At 40.7% G+C, this 21,163-nt stretch overlaps 1 protein-coding gene across 9 annotated transcripts in view; it reads left to right on the forward strand.

Annotated features, from left to right (window-relative positions):
* bcor (BCL6 corepressor) overlaps nt 1–21,163 on the forward strand; it is a 63,762-nt gene that overhangs the window by 23,186 nt on the left and 19,413 nt on the right. For all 9 annotated transcript variants that reach the window (XR_015521095.1, XR_015521096.1, XR_015521097.1 and 6 more), the window contains 4 exon segments: nt 399–686; nt 1,650–2,039; nt 10,633–10,940; nt 16,104–16,382. Coding sequence is in view for 6 of the 9 variants with exons in the window: in XM_087302518.1 (XP_087158644.1) it covers nt 399–686; nt 1,650–2,039; nt 10,633–10,940; nt 16,104–16,382 (1,265 nt within the window). In the remaining 3 variants the exon portion in view is untranslated.

Here is a 21,163-nt window from a genome sequence, read left to right on the forward strand (position 1 = left end):
CACACACAGAACGAGAGAAAGCAGGAGAGGGGGAGGAGAGTGTGAGAAGAGAGGAAGGGGGAGGGAGAGGAGACTCGAGCTGGGTTGCCTCTTGCGCTCTTGGCACGGATGTTTTGGGCTAATTTAAGCTTGCAGAGAGAGCAAGTAAGCGCGTCCCTGTTTGCAGTCTAGCTCCCAGTGTGGGATGGGTGTGGTGTAGTTAGCACAAACACGCAACTGTCCAGGGCAGAGAGAAGGGCTTGTTTTTCTGTAGTCTTTTCCGCTCTGTCTTTCTCCATCTGTGGCCTTGTGCTCTGCTGGCCTGCCGTGCTTCCTTTGGAAATTGAAAAAAGGTCTTTGCAAGTCGGTGACGCGGCGTATCAGGCTAACACATTTTTTTTGTTTGTGTGGCTACGCAGGTACAACTCCAGCATGTGCAAACAACAGAGTTCCCGTGCTCCAACGGTGCGGCCTGCCAGCCGATGTCCTGCAGCCCCACCGAACGGAGGAGAAGAGAGCGAGGGACGTGAAGGGAGAGGAGGAGGGGTCTGTTGGCACGGCGACGGGCAGGAAACGTGCATTGGGTTTGGAACACAGCCAAGGCCACCCTGATTGCACACACACCACAGAGGAGAGAGATGGAGAGCGGCCGACGAGAGGAGAGGAGGATAATGGCATCGCATCCAAGAGAGCAAGACTGATTTCAGGTAGACGTTCCGTCTGTCTGTCTCTTCAGTGTCCTTCATGAGGTCTGCCTTCTTTTCATTCCATCCTTTCTGCCACCTCTGCAAACAGCAAGCAGTGGATGGTCCACTGTCTTTCATCTTATCGCCGACCTTCTGTCTCGCTCACTGACACGTCTCGCTTGCTCTCCAGAGTTCAGCTGTTCTTCTCCCCCTTCCTCTGCTTGCTCTGGCTTTGATCCTTTCACTGGCCTTTTCGATTCATCTTGATTTGTGTTTATTGCCATCACATGGTCCAAATAAACACAACTGCCGGGCGTTCTCTATCCTACTCTCTCTTTGTGCTCAGTCTAAAGGGCGTTTTCAGACATCAAAACAACCATTGTATAAACTCTCATCGCTTAAACGTGTCCCAGAAAGCTTGTTTCTGTCAGAAAACCATATGTGTCTGCAAGTGGGTGCGTGTTCTGCGCTGTACCTTAATTTAAAAGCGATCAAAATTGTGTTTATGTTCTGATAAGGAAATGACTGTTAACAATCTGAATCAATCCTTGGTCTGATTATACAAACATTTGTATTTACTTTTAATTAGCATTTTATGCAATAAAATAGTGGACAAGTTTTGCTCAATGTAATTTTTGTTCAATATCAATAACCGATAACTCTTTAGATTGTAGAAGCTGATACAATAATTTTAGACAGAGATGGCCAAGTTAAGAGCAAGGTTTTTAGGCTCATCCAGTTAAAAAACATTTAGGAAGGATCATACATTAATAGGATGTGAAGGAACATTGTTGGGATTCAGTGTCCTGTATCTCGGGATATGCCTTTGTGCGTAACATATACCCCTTGTTCAATTCCCATTTGAGATGCATGGTAAATCCCGGTGTACATGGCAATTCCTCCCAGCTGACCACTTAAGATTGGCTCATCCCAGACGGATGTTAATATGAGGTATAAACGGATTGCCTCTATCTCTCTCCGCAGACGTGTGGCCACAGCCCTCTGAGCAGGAGGTGAAGAAGCTGAAGGTGCGTATCGAGTTGACGGGTCTTCGGCTCAGTAAGCCCCGCCACCTCCATAATCTCCAGGAACTGTGGGATAGACAGGGCCAGCTCAACCATGACAGGCCACAATTCGGAGCCACCAACTTGGGTTTGCCTCCCACATCCAAAGCCTCCATTCCACCTCTTCAAACCACCAGGAGGGAGAAGCTTGACCCTTGCACTCCGGAGGTCCCGAGAGTCGCCCACGGTGTCCCTGCTGTGGATCGAAAGGTCAAAACAAATGGAATTGAAGAGAAGGGATTGAAAAGGAAAGCAGAAGTCGAGAGAGGCTGGACTAAGGAACAGCTGGAATATGCAGAGTCCAACACAGGTACGTCGTTCCATTCAGTCTCATTTAAATGCACAGTTGTAAGCAGAAAGCAAAGGATTCTGGGTAGAAGAGAAAAGATTGTCTGAAAATCTTTAGAGGACGTTTGAGTCAACAGGGCCTCAGAGTTGAGATGAAATGGGACAGCAATCAAAAATGCTGGTATTGTTTTTGATCCTTTTTATTTGCATGCCTAAAGAGTTTCCTTGTCTAGCTTGTTTATTCATAAACTGATCAACCATTCAGGGGGTGCGCTAATGCAGGTTTCACATCTCCCTACGCACTACTATTCATGATATGTAGTCCCTACTCTCTATTTTCTGGAATGTACTTCTTACATCCTATTTCTACATTCTCTGCCCTAAAACTTACAACCTATACCCTTGTCCCTTCCGTCCATACAATATGTCCTACATATTACACCTCAATACATACTACAATATCTGTATACAACATCTATATCTTTACCTTTTATTTATTAAACAATATATTCATTTACAGAACCAACATTATTATATTACTACATCATACATGTTACAACTTATGCTCCATTTTCTTTCATTTCTTGCACATTGTACCTTACCCAAAACATATTACAATTAATACCTTTGTAGTCCGTTTGACATCCAACACTACACACAAATTACTGCATAGTTCTTCCTGTACACAGCAGTATATACCCTACACATGCATACTACATTCTTCACAATGCATGCTATACATTTTTAGGCTTTGAAAATCAGGAGTGTCAAAATTGATCTACGGTGCATCGAGATGCAGAAGAGGGTCATTTTGTATAAGAGTTGTGACAGACCATTATTGTCTATGGTTTTACAGAGGGTTTTCTGACATCATTTGTCATGGTAGCATTTCTATATTGCGATAGGCAAGATGTGTACGCAAGCAGCATACTATTGCGCTGGATGTGAAAAGTTGACCAAATAGCATACTGTGATGAGGGAATCAAGGTGGGAACGTAGTTAGTCTACCGAAACACAAATCAGTCTACCGAAATGTGTATATACCATACAAGCTGAAGCTGATTGGTCAGTTCTTCACTCACAATACCCTCGCGGCAGTCATTCAACTGAGTGTGTCTTGAAGGCTGTTTGCACACGCAAGCTGCACACTTCTATTAGAAATAACAAACTTGTGCAAACTCTAGAAGCCTGAAAGGCTGTCGTCTTTTGCAATTTCCACCAGTTGATCTTCTTGCACAGACCTTTTCTTTGGCAGTTCATGGCTCCTTCACCGAGAGTTTTCCCCTTTGCAAAGAAACTTTCTGAAGACGTCTCTTTCTTACTCATTTTGCTGCTTGTAGGTTAAATTTGGGCACTCAAGTGACAGAGATGTCATTTTTCAAAATAAAAGATCGTTTAGACTCCGATAATAAATAAAATAGAAATAATTAATGATTTCTTGCGCAGCCCGGTACCAATTGATTTACGACCGGTATTCGTCCGCGGCCTGCTGGTTGAGGACTACTGGATTCAAAAAACGCTATTCAGGAGCCATGTGCCACATAACTACATGTAAAAGCTTGTGCTCTCTCTTGGCTTTTGCATTGGTGCTGAGGGATTGAGATGAACTGGCCAGTGTTTGCATATGTACATGACCAATAAATGGAGGCGTGCAACAAGGTGTGCCTTACAGAGAAACGTTAAAGTAATGCAAAAGCATGTCTTCGAAGGATCTGGTTACCCTAGTGCAGGGTGCTCAAACTCTGTCTTGGAGGGACTGTATCCTGCAGGTTTTAGCTCCAACTTGCCTCAACACACCTGCATGGATGTTTCCAGAAAGCCTAGTAAGTGCTTTATTAGCTAGCCCAGGTGTGTCTGATTGGGGTTGAAACTCAACTTTGCAGGAAACCGGCCCTCCAGCGAGAAGTTTGTGCACCCCTACACTAGGGTAACCAGAACCAACTAAAACTTAAGTTTTTCCATTACTTTAATGTTTCTCTGTAAGACACACCTTGTTGCACTTGTTTAAAACATCCATGGAGGTGTATTGAGGCAAGTTGGAGCTAAAACCTGCAGGACATCGGCAGTTTTGGCAACCCTGTCCTAGTGTATAACCTACACACATGCTACATCCTACACGCTGCATACTATACATTTTTATGCTATGAAAAGTATATGGTTTCACAACACCACGTAAGAGTTCTAGGCTAAAGACTAAGTTTTATTTAGTTATGCAGGTCAGAGAAGGACCCAGAAGGAGAAAACTGAGTGGGGAGACGCAACCAGCACGAAAGAACGAGACGCAAAGAAAGAGGGAGGGAAAGGCTGTTAGAAAGCAGAGAGAAGGCGTGAAAAAAAAAGACGAGTGAAAGAGATGAAAAGAGGATACGGAGCGCTGAGGGGAGAACTGAGGTGAAAGACGAGAGCACGACAGCAAGGGAGAGAGGCAGATTAGAGGAAAGCAGAGCACGTCGCCCTGTGTCTGCGGCTTCGGGATAGCAATAATGATTCTTGTTGATTGACAAGTCTCACACGCACACTCTCAGACGCTCGCTTCCTTGTTGGTATAAAAGCATCGGCGAGAAAGCGCATGCCGCAGAGTAATGAGCCATGAGATTCCACAACTGTGCAAATAACAACGTGCGTGCGTTTGTGTGTGTGTGTGCGTGTGTGTGAGGCTGCCCGTCAGTATCTTGGCTGCTGGATATTGTGCTGGCGTTCTGTCAGGAGGATTAGAGAGCAGCAAGACGAGAGACGAGACTCTTTATCTCGCTCTATCCCTGACTCTCTGCGCGTGTGTGAGTAATATATGCTATACATATGTATCTCGCTTTTACTCAAGCCGAGCGATGCTTTGCTGGTTAATACATTATTGTGTGCGCGTGTGTGCCCAGTTGCGTGCTAATGGGAGGCTAATATCCCCCAGATGTCCCTGTCAAAATCCGTCTCCCACCACACACACACACACGCACACTCTTCAACCGAGGGAATACGAACACGCACACAGGCTAATTTGTGTTGTCTATGACGAGGTGTGAGAGACAAGACATGCATGCCAGTGATGCACAGCTCTCCGCTGTAAGCCCCAGGGTATGCGTGTATGTGTGTGTGTGCGCTTTTAGCACGCTGCTTTTGTTCTGTTGATTTTTACAGGCATTAAGGTCTTTGCTCCCCTTTTGCTAATTGAGTGATTCACTTAGGTTGCAGAGCACGCATACTTGCGCGTGTATGTGTGTGTGTGTCGGGGGTAGGTGCGGTGAATCTGGTCTCAAGGGTTCTCGGGGTAGGACTTTAATTAGCCTGTTGAAGGAGAGGAGCACTTTACGCAGACTGGAACGATTTGCCCATGAGGACGGGTTCTCGCGCGCGCGCACACACGCAAGTGAACAGTTGCACAGTTGGTGGTCTGCGTGTTGAAGGTTTTCTGAGTTGCTTTCGTCTTCGGCTGATCTATTAGATGCACCAGTTTCGTTTCAACCAAGCTAAACCGGCGCATTTCTGAGGGGGCTGTTGATGTGACTTTGTGGTAAGGATTTGATGACATATTGCTTCTTGTGTAAACTTCTGCATGTCTGTGAATAGTGGTCAACCAATATGGTTTTGTTGGTTAGACAGCATGTAGACACTTAAGTATGCATTATTTTTGTGGTTGCAGATTTTTTTTTAAATTGCATGTGTAAGAGTTTTGATTAAACTTGATCTATTTGCAACTGTTGACCCCCTTTAATAGATATCTACGCTATTTTCTGATAAAGTGTGTCACTGAACAGTGTTAGTGAGCGTGCGCCCTATACTGACACTGAGAAGAAACGGTCATTGAGTCATTGTTTTTTTTTTTTTTGTTTGTACAAATGTAATCGATTAACTTGATAATGTTTAGATGGAACCACTGAAGACAAATAAGTGTTTCTTTTACAGTACTTGTAAAAAATGACATTTGTTTGTCCCGTTGTTTCAAATTTTGGTTGAATTTATATTTAAAGTCAGTGGTGCCCAAACTTTTTCTTATGATGGGCCAAAATTGAAGCTTGATTGAAAGTTGTGGGCTGAAGGTAAATACATCAGTCTGTATTACATTGAAATTGCAATTGGTAATTTCCTGATTTATTTCATAAAACTTATAAATGAATAGAAAAACGTACTTTACCCGTATTTACTAATGCATTCTAAATCGTTAAAAAAGTATATTATTTTACCAAACTTATTACAATAAAACCATTAGAAAAATTTATTTATAAAACAACAAAGTTCAATGTCGAATACATTAATCATCAAGCTTTACCTTGATTTGCATGCTGAGGTCTTCTGTTTTGTCCCCTATTCATTAAGTGACAGTATGTAGCTACATTTTTAAAAAGAAAATCTAATTCCTTTACAACAGTGGTCACCAAACTTGTTCCTGGAGGGCTGGTGACCTGCAAATTTTAGCTCAAACACACCTGAACAAGCTAATCAAGAGCTGCGTCCCAAATGGCACACTATACACTATGCACTCATGCACTATGTACTTATGCACTTACACACTCAACAGGATAGTATATGTATGTAGTGTCGTCCCAAATGGCACACTTATGTATTTTTACTAAGCGGAAATTCAAACCGTTTCCCTGAAGACGTTTGACTGTTGCCAAATCAGTGAAATAAACGACTGAATTATCAAGTAATACCTGCCGTGAGTATTGCTGCATTCACCATCGGGAGGCGCTATAATCACTCTCGTAGGAGAATTTTGCTTTCACCATCCAAAATAAATAAAGTTATTCAACATGTGCGCCCGATTGCTCCGCCCCTTCCGCTACGTAAGCAAACCTGCGGTCGTTGAGTGCGTGAAGTGTCCATCATTACACACTTCATTTTAGCGGCTGAATGAGTGCATCATCCGGGTAATTAAAGTGCACTTATTATTTTGAGAGTTTTCAATGTGAACACACTACTTACACTATTTATACTACAAAATGGCGTAAAATAGTGCATAAGTATGCGATTTGGGACGCAGCTACGGTCTTATTAGGTATACTTGAAACATCCAGGCAGGTGTGTTGAGGCAAGTTGGAGTTAAACCCTGCAGGGACACCGGCCCTCCAGGACCGAGATTGGTGACCCCTGTTTTACAACATATGATTGAAACATTTAATTTCATTTTTTTTTGTTGCTCAACAATAAAACAAACAAAAACAAACAAACAAACAAACAAACAATGGGAATCTCTTTTAAAGGCATTTCCCAACCCTTCCCAATCATATTCCCTCTGACAGGCCAAATCAAAGGATACAAAGGGCCAACTTTGGCCTGCGGGCCCTAGTTTGGGCATCTCTGGTTAAGAGTAAAATAGGTGTGGGGTTTATATTTACCTACTTGGAATTACATTTGTTTGATGCATTGTTTCAAACTTTTGCCCTATATTATAGTGTGAAAGTGATGAATCGACATTGGATGAAGTGTAACACATCTAACTTTTTTTTATATATACAACTGTAAGTAATTTGTATATAAATAACACATTTATTGTGTATGGCCATACACCCAAATTGCTTCACAATCATGAGGAAGGTCTCTCCACACCACCACCAGTGTGCAGCATCCACTTGGATGATTTGACTGCAGCCACAGGTCAACAGCGCCAGTGCGCTCACCACACACGAGCTATTGGTGGAGTTGATGATAGAGTAAATCCGGTGGATTGGGATGATTGTGAGGCCATGATCTGTAAGGGGCCAATGGAGGAAATTTGGCCAGGACACTGGGGTTATATATATACTTTTTTCGAGAAGTGCCATGGGATTTTTAATGACCACAGAAAGGTTAAATGTATCATCCGAAAGATGGCGCTCACTAACAGTATAGTGTCCCCGTCACTATACTGGGGCATTAGGACTCACACAGAGCACAGGTTGAGCGCCCCCTGCTGGCCTCTCTTACACCACTTCCCCCAGCAACCTAGTTTTCCCATGTGGTCTCCCATTCAGGTACTGACCAGGCTCAGCCCTGCTTAGCTTCAGTGAGTAGCCGGACTGTAATCAACACCTATTTTATAGGAAATCTGCTTTGCTTTTATGTGTTTTTCTTTTCTAATTGTATTAATTAATTATGTTGTCAGAAAAGTTCTGACAATCATGATTTTGATTACTGGAGATTGTTTTGAAATTGCGAAATACCATCCAATGGTTTCGCCTGGTTGTTGTATATTGGTGTTTTTCTAGTTGCTCGTGCGTGTTTTCGTAGTCTGCATGTGGTCTTCTGTCTTTGGCGTCCTCTGTTCTTGCTTGCATGCGTGTGAGATAGATTTCCTCTGTGCGGTGGGGCTCTCGCTGCCTCTGTGTATGTGTGTGTGTGAGCGCGACCGAACGGGGAATATGATGAATAATGGAACAGATGTGGAGCGTGCTCGGTTTCTCTCCCTCTCTCTCGGCCTTGCGCTCACCCTTTCATCGTCTCTCTCCCTCGCTGCTGCGTTTCTCTCTCTATTCTCCCACTTTAACGTCCGTCCGTCATTTCTCCTTTTCTGTTCGCCGTTGCTTCCCTTTTCATTTGATTTCCCTCTCTTATCTTGCTCTCCCTTTCATGTTTTCCCTCTCTTCCCTTCCGTCCTTCTCTGCCGCTTGATGTTATCACTTAAACGTGCCTCTTTCGCTTCAGCTCTGGTCACGTGAGGCAAAATAGAAAGCAGACGAAGGGAAGGATGTATCACTTTTTTTTCTTGTGCATGCGTGTGTGTGTGTTAGAACTCTTTCGTCTTTTGTCCATCCATCCTAACGCGGTCAGCCTTCTGCCGCTGTCAGTCTGATTTACCTAACAAGACCTTCAGGAAACTGTGGTTGGTTTGTCTCTGTGTGGTTCATCTGTGATGAAATCGCTAGCAACAACACAAAACAGAAATCCCAGATTGTGCGCTTGCATTTGTTTGTGTGTTTTTACATGTTTTAGGTTGATTAAATGAAAGTAAGGGTTTGTGCAGTATTATTTGTTGTGATCTTAAGAAAAGGTGTTTTAATATTCATAGAATAGTTAAGCTTTTAGCATAATATTTGTGTTTTTAATGTTTATTTGGTATTATTGACTAATTTTAATTCAATCTAATTACATAAAAAATTTTCACACAACGCACAAAAACGGCTTTTGGGTACTATTGGAATATAGCTTTCAGACTTCAAATTAGGGATGCGCCGATACCAGTATCGGGTCAATACTAGGTTAAAATACTCATACTCGTATCGTACATGAAATGCTGATAGCACGCATCGATATCACTCAGCAGTATTTCACTACGTGGAACTACCTGACTTTAATCTTAATGTATCTATGTATACTGCTTCAAAACAAGTCTGCAATACATGCTTCAGCTCCAAGAACAAAATAATATTATATATTGAATTAAAGAGGAACATTAATTGTTTCAGAGAAGCCTATTTTAAACTGTTTTCACTGTTAATGACAAAATCATCCATTGCGCTTTTCAGTTTCGGTTTCAATTCCCTATTCACAGCACTGAAAGTATTCCCTGACTACCTCGGAAGAACGAACTCAGTCGGTAGAAAAACTCTGAAACATTGTGTGATGATGGTTGTGCGTTTTTTTTTTTTTGTTTGTTTGTTTTTAAATGAGCGTATGCGTATTTATAGCAGTCTGTCATGATAAAATCTTAATATTTTAGAGAAAGTCGTTAAAGCTTGCATATTCATCTGTTGATCGTATCCACCTGCGACCCAACAATAGTTAAACATCACGTAGCCTACTTTTGGATTACCTGAGCACAGATTAAACGGTAGGACTGAATAATATTACGAATATATGGACTCAATAACATAACGAATAAATAATATAGTGAATATAACGAAGAACCACGCATAACAGGGTTTTGTGCGTTCCCAAAATGCAACGTGAAGAGAGTGACTATAAGGTAACAAACTGCACACTCTCAATTATGTAATTCGTGAAGTCGTAGACTAGTGTAAGGCTTAATCGGTAAACCATAGGGTCTATCGATTTGAAGGGTTATCAATAATGTGTGTATATTTTTGGCTTGGAATAGCCTTCTGTTCCTTCTAAAAGTTTTTGTGTTCGTCCTTGCTACAGGCAAAAAATAAAACCTACTTTCGAATTAATCGCACTTTCTTTGAAACCAAATCTAAGAAGTATCGGAATCGATACATGATATCGGTGACTGCACATACTGTAAAATACTCATACTCGTATCGGTTTGTAAAACAGTGGTATCGGTTCGTGCCTACTTCAAATGTGTGTTAAATGCTTTTTTCTTTCCATCTTTCCATATTTTGAGCAATTTTTTTTACCAGATTTTATTTTTTTATTTTACAGAATTTAAATATTTTCCCCCCAGTGTAACCACTTCTGAAAAGTGGTCTACAAAAAACAGTGGTTAACACTGTTCATGAAGTTTTTTTTGATTGTATATAAATATATCAAGTATTTTTGTTCTATCATTCCTAAATCACTTGAAATCGGCGCATACTTTTCATTTCTAAGTAAAAATTTCTGCAAATGTTCACACATTTTAGACCAAACTACATTAGATTCCTCACACAATCAGAGCTTTCTTAAAAATTGCTTTCATTATTGATTAAACCGTCTCAGCGAACTATCTTAACTTATTTCCCTGTCTCTATCTTTCTCTCCAGCAATCCCGGCCCTCTCCGACAGCTTTTGCAGTGACTCCATACGCAAGTTCTCCTCTGCCGTTCCCCCTCACCACCTCTCTGACAAGCGGCAGCGTCTCAAAGAGCACCGCAAGTCTGTTGGCTCTTCTTCGCCCTCTCCGGACCCCGACTGCACTTTCCCAGGACGCTTGCGCCGCCACGGGGACCCTGAAAAGCCAAAGGGCAAGCGCCAGTGCAAGACCAAACACCTCAGCCAGCAGGAGCGCAGGATGCTGCTGCAGTCCACCAATCAGGAGTGTCCCGAGCTAAGCCCCGCCCACCAGCACAAGGTAAAAGCTGCGGCAGAAGGTCGAGGTGCTTTCTTTTGTCTCTTAGCTTTGGCTCGCGACCCAAGCGCTCTCCCCGGGCTCCGCAAGGAACCGTTTAAAAACGTGTCTCCAATCACAACAATGTTAATCATCCCAATTAGGGAAGCGCCGCGGCTCTCTGGGACGGCTCAGCGGACGCGGGTGGGGGGGGGGTCATAGCGTGTGTGTGTTTAAAGTGCGGTTGCTTTGACCTCCTCTTGCGCTGAAAGGCAGACTCCCAGCGGAGGGACGCGAACGAGGGGGAGGGACGAGTGAAGGCCGGGTCTCTTTCTCTCGCTCTCCGTCAAGGAAAATCATTCCCCGGTGAACACGCTGCGCATTCTTTAAATAACACAGCCTGCGTTCTTGCTCACACACAGATGTAGTGCAACAGCCGAACACAAACACACCTCGCGTCCAGGCCGTTTACAGCAGACAAACGCGGTCGTATGGCAATATTTGTGTCAGTGTTTACACAATACTGCATGTGCGGGTTTGCAAAGTGAGCATCGTTTTTGACTTTAGGAACATGCTGTGTGCATGTCCTCGAGAAATGACACATGAAGTTTATCTGTCTGCCTGGTGGTTTGCTTGTGTGTAGATAATTGTAGTTCATTCTTAAAGTTTTATGTTTTAACTTGAAAAAAATGTAAAGATTGGAATAATGTATTATATTTTCATTATGATAATGCATGAAATTATTGTCATTATTATATATAATGTAATAATTGTAATTGTAATAATAGTTGTTGTTATTAATATTGATGATAATGTACCCATTAATAAGCATAAATAATAATAGTAGCATGCATGCATATCTTTATTTTTTTCTCTTATTAAATATTAAAAATGTATAAATAGAATTAATAATACACACTTTAGTTTCAATTCTAACTATTATTTAGTGGCTTTTCACCTGCCTATTAAGAAGATGTTGATTAGTACTTACAATTGTGGACTTAGTGGCTTTGGGTGCCCTTAGCAATTCCAGCCATAGGGCCCTAGTCCTGAAATGCATCCTTTCTACTTTTATTTAAGTTTTATTTATATTGCTAATTATATATATATGCACATATATATATATATATATATATATATATATATATATATATATATATATATATATATATATATATATATATATATATATATATATATATATATATATATATATATGTATGTGTGTATGTATATATATATGTATATATATATATATATATATATATATATATGTATGTATGTATGTATATATATATATATATATATATATATATATATATATATATATATATATATATATATATATATATATATATATTAATTATATTTAATTTTATTTAATTACGTTAAAATTGTATTTGTTTAACTCTCACCATACAAAATATGGTAGAAAACGATGCTATATACAGTTATATAGAATTCATACTTCCAGATATTTATTAGGGGGCTCTAGTTTTCCCAGCCCCAAGCGGCCACTTACCTCGCTTATTGGTTAAATCCCCCCCTGAGTACTTATAAAGTACATATTCTGCATGATCTCATTCTACATCCTTATCCTAACCAATACACCTAAACCCTATACCTAAACTACTACCTTAACGATTATGCAGCTGCACATTAGGAGTTTGAGGAAAAAGTCATAGTTAATAGTTTATTAACAACAAGAATTGTACCTTAAAATGAATGGTGACCATATTAATATAAATGTTATTTATTATTAAATAGTTTTAATAATAAAATGTGCTCTTTTTTTCAAAGTCAAATTAGAGGTTGTGGTCATCTTGATTAATCCAGGGATGCCCAAACTGTTTCTTATGAAGGGCCAAAAAACAAACTTAATTGAGGCTAGTGAGCCGAAATTAAATATAGTTATCATGGGTAATTTCCTAATTTATTTAATAATATATATATATATATATATAAGAAAATTGCTTTATATTAATTGCTCTATAATTAAGATGTTTATTAGTACTTATAAACGGCATGATCTAATTCTACATCCCTAATCCGAAACAATACCTAAACCCAACTACTAACCTAACAGATATGGAGCAGCAAATTAGGAGTTTAAGGAAAAAGTCATAGCTAATAGTTTATTAACAGCAAGAATTGAACTTTTAAAATAAACGGTGACCATAATAATATCTATAAAATAATAATATCTATGTATTAAATACTTTTTAAAGTAAAAATTTGCCAGGGGTGCCCAAATGTTTTCTTATGAATGTCCAAATAACAAACTTGATTGAGGCCAGTGGGCTGAAGGTAAATACAGTTGCCATGGGTAATTTCCTAATTTATTTAATAACATTTAAAAAAAAACACATTTCTTTATATAAACTAATACAACTTTTTAAGTATTTTATAATGAATTTACTACGGTAAAAACAAAAAAATCTCATTCATTATAACCGAATGGAGTTACACCAGTTTTTGCCTTAATTTGCTCACCGATGTCTTCTGCATAGTCCTCTATCCGTCGAGTGACAGTATTTACGTTGCTCTTTGTAGCTCAACAATAAAACAAACAAAAAAAGGTTACATCGAATTAGAGATGATGATCTCTTTTAAAGGCCTTCACCCCAACCCTTTACATCCTTCTCACTCTCTTCTCAGATTAAATGGTGGGCCAAATCAAAGATTACAATGGGCCAACTGTAGCCCAAAGGCCCTACTTTGGGCATCTCTGCTCTAATGTATGCTCTCATTCAGACATTAACGTCGTATTTTTAGAGACACTTGTTTTCTCCGCACTGTTCTAGACCTAGCAGATCGGTGTGTGCGTGTGTGTGTGTGTTTGCTCTGACAGCTGCTGCGCTGTGAAACTCCTCTGGGGTGGGTGGAGTTCCCGCCCTGATCACCCCCCTCCCTTCCCGACCTTCAGTCTGCGCGGATGAACTCGTGGACACACACACACACATACGCACACACATACACAGAGCTCTCATCCGCCCGCCCTACTGCGCTTCACAGATAGAGAACTCGCACACGGAAGGCGGTAGAGATAAAGCGAGTGGGAGAGAGCCAAAGTCTTCCGTTGTTTCCTGTTTAACTTTCCCTGCCGGGAACATGCTTGCTGATGGATCGCCGTCTGCAGCTTTCCATCCAGCTCGCAGGCGAACAAGCAGCCTAGAGCCCAACAACAAAACAAAAAATAGGCAACGTGGAAGATGCGCACTTTTTTGGCTTAAAACATGTTTATGGGTTGTTTGTACTTGTGTGAATAGTTTCTGTTAAACTGCAGCGCAGAAATAACCTTGCTGACCATACGGAGTGTGTATTCGAGTGCGAGGAGGAGCTGTTGTTGACAGTCACACTTTAATTCCTGGTTTATGGTGTGGAACTGTTTCCTGCTCTGGTGTCCACTAGTGTGATTAAAAAAAATGTGGAAACTATCGTCAGTTTTCAGAGATTTACAGATCGTAGGCTGGCTTTGATTGTGCCGCAGTGCCCACTATGAAGGTGTCGCTCTGATTAATTAGCACATGTCTTTTGGCACTGCTCTATCACTCTTTTGTCTTTGAAGAGAGTGTTCACCTTACCTGCCTGGCCGCATAAATGTCTGTATGAAGTCTTAAGACTGATTTATACTTCTGCGTCAAGCGATTGTTATACCTCACGTCGCATACCTTGCCTGTAGCTGACACTGTTTTAAGCATTTATACTTCTGCATTGTGGCTGTGCTACTCTGCAATAACACTTTTGAAACACTAGTTGGCAGTGGGGTTTCTATGTTCCACTGTGTCAGATTTCTTTGTCTGTGTTTTGGGGTTTTGCCAGAAATATGTGTGATGTGAATGAAGAAAGTGGCAGGAACTAGGGCTGTGCGATTTGGGGAAAATATCCAATTAGGATTTGTTTTCGAGCAGATATTACAATTTCGATTTGATTTGGATTTTTAATTTTGTAGTCAAGCTTCAGCTCAATATTCTGTATCGTAGCTTCCTGCTGCTAAAATGCAGTAAGTGCTGGTTAAAAAAAGGAACTAAACAAGATATTAACCAACTCAAACTTTTATTAAAATTGTTTATAAATATTCAGAAATTAAACACTCATTTTTCTCTTGAGCAAACCGTAGTGAGTTATGGCGTTAGTCATCTCGTGTCTTCGTGAAGTTTCTTCATATGGCAAACAACTCTGAAATTGTACTTTTCTGTTGCTAGCTACTAGATCATGTCACTGGAAATACTTTTAATTGACTTATTAGCAAGGCGCACTCCTCATTTAGTCCGCTTTCGTGCTTTTTTAGGGTCTGGTTGTTGTATTTCCTTATTTCGTGGCAATAATTCTGCTCTTATAAACAACCCATGCTGTTGGTCTTTGATATGAATTCATCTGGTAATTCTTCTGAAGAAGCAGATGCCATGATCCCTCTTGTCCGCGCTTTACAGTTTATTTGTTTAATTGTGGGCGTTCCGCATAGTTCGGTTGTGGATTTCTGATTGGGCAGGACAAAAGTGTGCTTACTCAATTGGCTAGTAAGACTGTCACATACAGACAGCAGTCACGCATTTGCTCTGGGCAAGGGGGAATTACATTATACATATATTTTATATCGCAGCCTCTTGCGATTTTTAGCTTATCGCAACATTTCAAATCGCAATTGTGATTTGATTTCGATTAATCGCACACCCTAGCGGGAACTAACGAACATTCAACGGGTTTAATCATAAAGTAAACACAAAAGTATCTATCTGGAGATTCTTTATGGAACTCGACATGCTCCTCTTCCACGAGTCTTGGTCCCGCTCGCACTCATCAACGCTACAAGCCGACCAATTGCAATCTTAGTCTCCACATCATCATGATAAATGTAGTTACATTTTTTAAGAGGTGTGTTACACAACGTACAACAAAGTATATGGAACTGTGTCAAGGCTATGCCTGACCTACCGTCAGGAGCGGTGTGTCCATAGAGGTGACCTAAACAGCCGCCTAGGGCGGCAGAATAGTGAAGGCAGCATCAGCGACCCAACAGTCATGAGGTCGGTGTGATCGTCCTTTGCCTAGAGCGGCAGTTCAGCTTGCTCCGGACCTGCCTACCGCATGCTCCTGACGCAGAAGTAAAATCTAGCCTTAGGGTTTTGTTGGTGGTGTTGTGATTGGTGGTACATGCAAAACTAATGCATTTTTATTCCCCGTCAGGTGGTGAAATGTTCTGCACAGAAGCGACCAGCACTTCTTTCCAATTATGAGTCTTCTCCCATCAAACCTCATCCCCCTTCTCCTGCCTACCAACCTGCAGCATCGCCGACCCCTCCATGCGCTGTTGCGGATGTACCTGTACCTCCACTCGCCCCCGCACCTCCAGTGTCAGCGGAGCCACCGGTCAACAGGCCCATGCCGCCCGAAGCTCGCAGACTCATCGTCAATAAAAACGCCGGCGAGACTCTGCTGCAGAGAGCTGCACGGTTGGGATATGAGGTAAGTGTGCACTTGCGCGTGTATGTGTGTCTCTCTCTCCCTCTCTCTCTCTCTGGCTGCCCTTTCCTGCTCTCTTCGCATCTCATTATTTCTGCGTGAGACTGAGTCTGACATGCGAGAGCCCCTGACAGGCACAGAGCGATCGCTTGGCGTCCACACACACATAATGTTTTTCCCCCCCTCTTGCGACGCAGTCTTTCGCTCTCTCTCACACACACACACACACACATACGCGGCGTCTCATCTCTTTCTCCTTTCGGCTTTTGCACTCCCACTCAAACCTTTCTCGCTCGCATTCATTCCCGTGCCTTTGCAGGCGCTCTGTTTCTCGCACTTTTCCATCGTGTCCTTGCTCTTTTTCTCCATCAAACCAGAAAACCTTAACCTTTCGCATGCCGTCTCTGATCTTCTAGTCTGCCTTTTATGAGTTCAACACGAATGTTGGTCATGTCTTTGATTTTTTATTTTTTTTATATTGAAATGGTATTTGGAATGCATTGTTTTTATTGCAGGAGATGATGTTGTGTTGATGCTTTGTGGATTATCATTGATCGCATTTTAGCGCAGTTGCATCCCTGCACTTTTTTCGACAATATATTTTGTTTTTTAGCAACAAAGCATGTTGATACGTTTTTTTGTTGTTGTCATTTTTGCCTATATTATGATATGACAGTGAATATTGATAGGAAGTAAAGTTGGAATGAGTATGGGATAGTGCTGGGCGATATGGCAAAAATGCAATCTCAATAATTATTTTCCATATGACACAAATGTCCACAAATGATAATGATTTATATTTTAATATCAGTTGTTAATGCTTCCCGATTTCAAAGAGTACCCTAACATTGACTCAAGTCACAAAAATTAGAGGGTCTATTAAATGGCGGAACATTTTCAGCTGATATATCTTTGGTGGCTGAAAATTCAGTGCATCTCTAATATCAAACACACTTCTACATTCCCATTGTTGTACTTTTCTGCTTTGTGATTGGCTCTTAGATCAGTGAAGAGTAAAAAAGTCCAGAGCTTATCATTGTTATTGACATTAATTTTATCGAGGTTTGATATAATATTGTATATCGGCCCAGCCCTAGTATGGGATCAGGAACGGTCTACAAGTTGGGATTCCAACTTGGTATGCCCACAGCACATGCGCTATATAGCTGAGTACGGACAACTAGATTCTCACCGCCAATGCTGTTGCATTTTTTATTTAATCAGGCAGTGATGAATTATACAGTGCTTCGCACACATAGACTTTACTTGGGCTGGCCGCCCAGGTATATTAACGACCACCCAAGTATATTTAATGACAATTTTTTTGTTTTTTTTACCAATATTATCATCCTTTTACACTTTTTTTCATATCTGCCAAAGATAACCAAACATCCGCGTTTGATTAACCAGTGGAAAATCTTCTCACATTTCGTACTGCTCATTATGTGTGCACGAGAACTGTCAACAACAGACTCGCGTGAGATGCGCCTTTTTGAGACTTAAAAATGCATCCGGCGACTCCAGACGCTTTTTCTAAAATGTCCGGGAGTTTACTTTGGCTTTTACTTTCGCTTTCTGAAGTTGTTGCGTTTTTGCATTACTCTTTTATTAATGAGTTCTTTCCACTTGACTTTACAGCTAACAGCGCGCACAGCCCGAGAGATCAAGTAAATAATAGATTCTTTATCTAAACAATTCTACAAAAAGAGGACGAAATGACGTCTAAACTGGCTGCAAAATATATGTACACCATTAGAAATGGTCAATCAACTCATTTGCCTTATTTAAATCTACACTTTTTATTCTAATTATTAATAAATATCCATTTTTGAGATATTGTCTGTTTTTGTAAATTTTTCCTGTAATTTATTTTAAGGATGCTCCGATCAGGATTTTTGCAGCCGATACTGAGTAGCGATTCTTTGTCATGGTAATCGGCCGATACAGATTACTAATTCTGATTCTTCAAACTTTCCCATTGCATACGCACAATTACCCTTTAAATATGAGATCTCGCCTTACCTAAGATATATAAATTAATGATGTTGCATACATGTAATGGTCAGAAGCAGCTTTACAAAAATAAAAATAAAAAAAGATAAAAAATGGTTGGACAAATGACTAGCAATGCAATCTGGTAACATTGCTCATTTGTTGTGTTGTAGTGCTAATAATGTAGAAACCGAGTGGGCATGTGCATCTTTTTGTAAACTTGTAAACAAACACTTGCGATTGGTTCAAGAGATCGTCCAGATCAACAAGTACCGTTCGAGACTTAAAATGTGATTATCGGCCGATACCGATCTTCGACAGATCGATCGGAGCATCTCTAATTTATTTTTCATTTGCGATACATGTTATTAATTTTATGATGCTGATATAGTACATATTGTATACATAGCTGAAATGCTTTGGCAATACTGTACTAAAAGTCATGCCAATAAAGCCACCTGAACTCGTCACATGTAGTTAACCATTTATGTACCGTGGGTAAAGAATGTGTTTCAATCTGGCTACCACCGCAAGTATATTTCAAACCTGTGGAAAGACGATGGGAATTCCAGAAGTACAGTAAAGCGTAGTATCGCCACAAAGGTATTCTGGTAGTGCAGTGCAGCAGGACTTGTTGTGCAGTAGATTCCCTGCGGTATTGGAATTTGACGGTATTCCACAGTTCTGAAATATGGTGGTTCCACTGGTTCTGGAATGGCGCGGCGTTCCGTGTCCAATTTGTGCAGATTAATGGGGAGCTGGATTAGTTCCGGCAGTGCGTCTGAAAGGACTGGCACGGAGAACAGGAAATGAGCGATTACTGCTGCGAGCGCATGATTTCTCTCCTTCTCCGGCCCTCCCTCCCCCTTCCTCTCTCGCTCCGCAGCGGTGCCTTGAATTCCACTGAAAGGGAAAGTTTCCTTTTGCGTTTTACGGAGCACTTTAGTATTGATGCCATGGTGCGGTCTAGAATAGAACACGCTTGTGTGGTGTCGGAATTGAGCGCCTAGTTTACGCCATGTGTGTCTGGATTTGTTTCCACCAACTAAGGATGCCGTGTCCCATTGTGCGCCATTCCTTCCATTTTCCGGTTGTGTCCTTTACGTTCTTTGTGTTTGAAGTGGTCAGGCGGTTCCATCATCATCGCATGCTTTCACAAACAGTGTAGTTCCCTTCCCCCAGCATCTCTTGTTCGCTTGTTTGTGTTTCTTCACCTCCCTTTAGCTCTCAAGCCAAGAGTTTTACTGCAACACACACACACACACACTCTTTCATTACATTCCGCCAGGGCTGACGTCTCGCTTGCGTTGCGACGCTGCTTATTTACACTTGTGTTTGGTTGTTGCCTCCCTCTTTTATGACTCAGACAAAACTGGCCTTTGTCTGCTGATTGAAACCTATCGTTATGTGTGTGCGCCTGTGTGTGTGTGTGTGTGTGTGTGTGTGTGTGTGTGTGTGTGTGTGTGTGTGTGTGTGAAAGGGCCCTATCCATCTCTCTCTCTCTCCCTCTCTCAGTCTGATTCTGCTGCGGTTGCTAGACTCTGTCGGTAATTCTGCTCTCAGGCAGAATCGCTCTCTGCCATTAAGGTCCAATCAGCGATCTGACAAGTGCTCTCCGTAATCTCCACGTTAATTAATCATTCGGCTGAAGGTGCTAAACACGCGCTGTTTTAAGCCATTAGCCGCCCGTTCCGCACACCTCCCGATCTCTCGCCGTGCAAACTAACGCCTGCCATTAGTGGCCCGCAGAAAATGAGGGGCCTTTTTTATTTTGGACCTCAAAAAAATGGTTTTTGGGTCTCTCGGAAAAAGAAGAAATGTCTTTTTTTTGTGTGTGTTGTTGTTTATTTGATGTCTAATGTTAGTTTTTTTTACAGGTTTTGTTACATTGTTTTATCAAAAATAGCAAAACTGCACACAGATTTACTTTGACAATTTGTGACTAGTTAAATGGTTCTTAAATAGTAGTATTCAAGCTAATATTACAGTAATCATTAAATGTTATTTGAATCAAAATGTTTTATAGTCATATGTTTATGAATAGCCTATTTAGACCATTTCAATGTGATCATGTCATTGACCCATGAACATTTCCTGCTTGTTATCAAACGATTTCATCGCTATAACGAGGCAATTCAATCATAACGTCATGTTTAAACAGCTATCATAACATTGTTTATTAATATGTGGCTCTTTTTGGATTCTCCGAGGCTATAGGAATTAAAAATGTAGAACAGGAAATGCGTTGGGATCATTGTTTTTGTTTACATTCATCAATCTGGTCTATATTTGAACTTCATTAGAGAATTTAGTATTATATTTTTCACTAAAACAAAAGTGTGTTCCAATTTTTAAAGGCTGCATACTCCTAACAGCCTTACAAAAAAATTATATTTAAGAGTAAATGTGTAGTAATCATGTTTATTGGCCAGTGATTACTATTTGATTTACTACAAATATTAAGGTTGAATTATAAGTGTGGCAAACCATGGTTAATATGTGGTTCCTATATTTTAGCATCATTTAGTGTGTAGTAAAACCATGGTCGATTTAAGACTACATAATCTAATTGTGAGCTAAAGTACAGTGATCAACATACAGCCCATTTTGAAAATGAATCATTTTCTCCATTTCTCAGTGAATATAGGCGATGTATTTTGATGCATTAAAGGAAAACAGATTTATTAAACAGATATATTTAATAAAACAATATTTTAGTCACCAAACATGTTTAGAAATTTAAAGATAAAACAATTAAAGTCAAGCAAAATATTAAATTTAATTATTTAATA

The sequence above is a fragment of the Danio rerio genome, chromosome 22, assembly GCF_052040795.2.
Source record: "Danio rerio strain M-AB ecotype USA chromosome 22, GRCz13ab, whole genome shotgun sequence".
Lineage (NCBI taxonomy): Eukaryota > Metazoa > Chordata > Actinopteri > Cypriniformes > Danionidae > Danio > Danio rerio.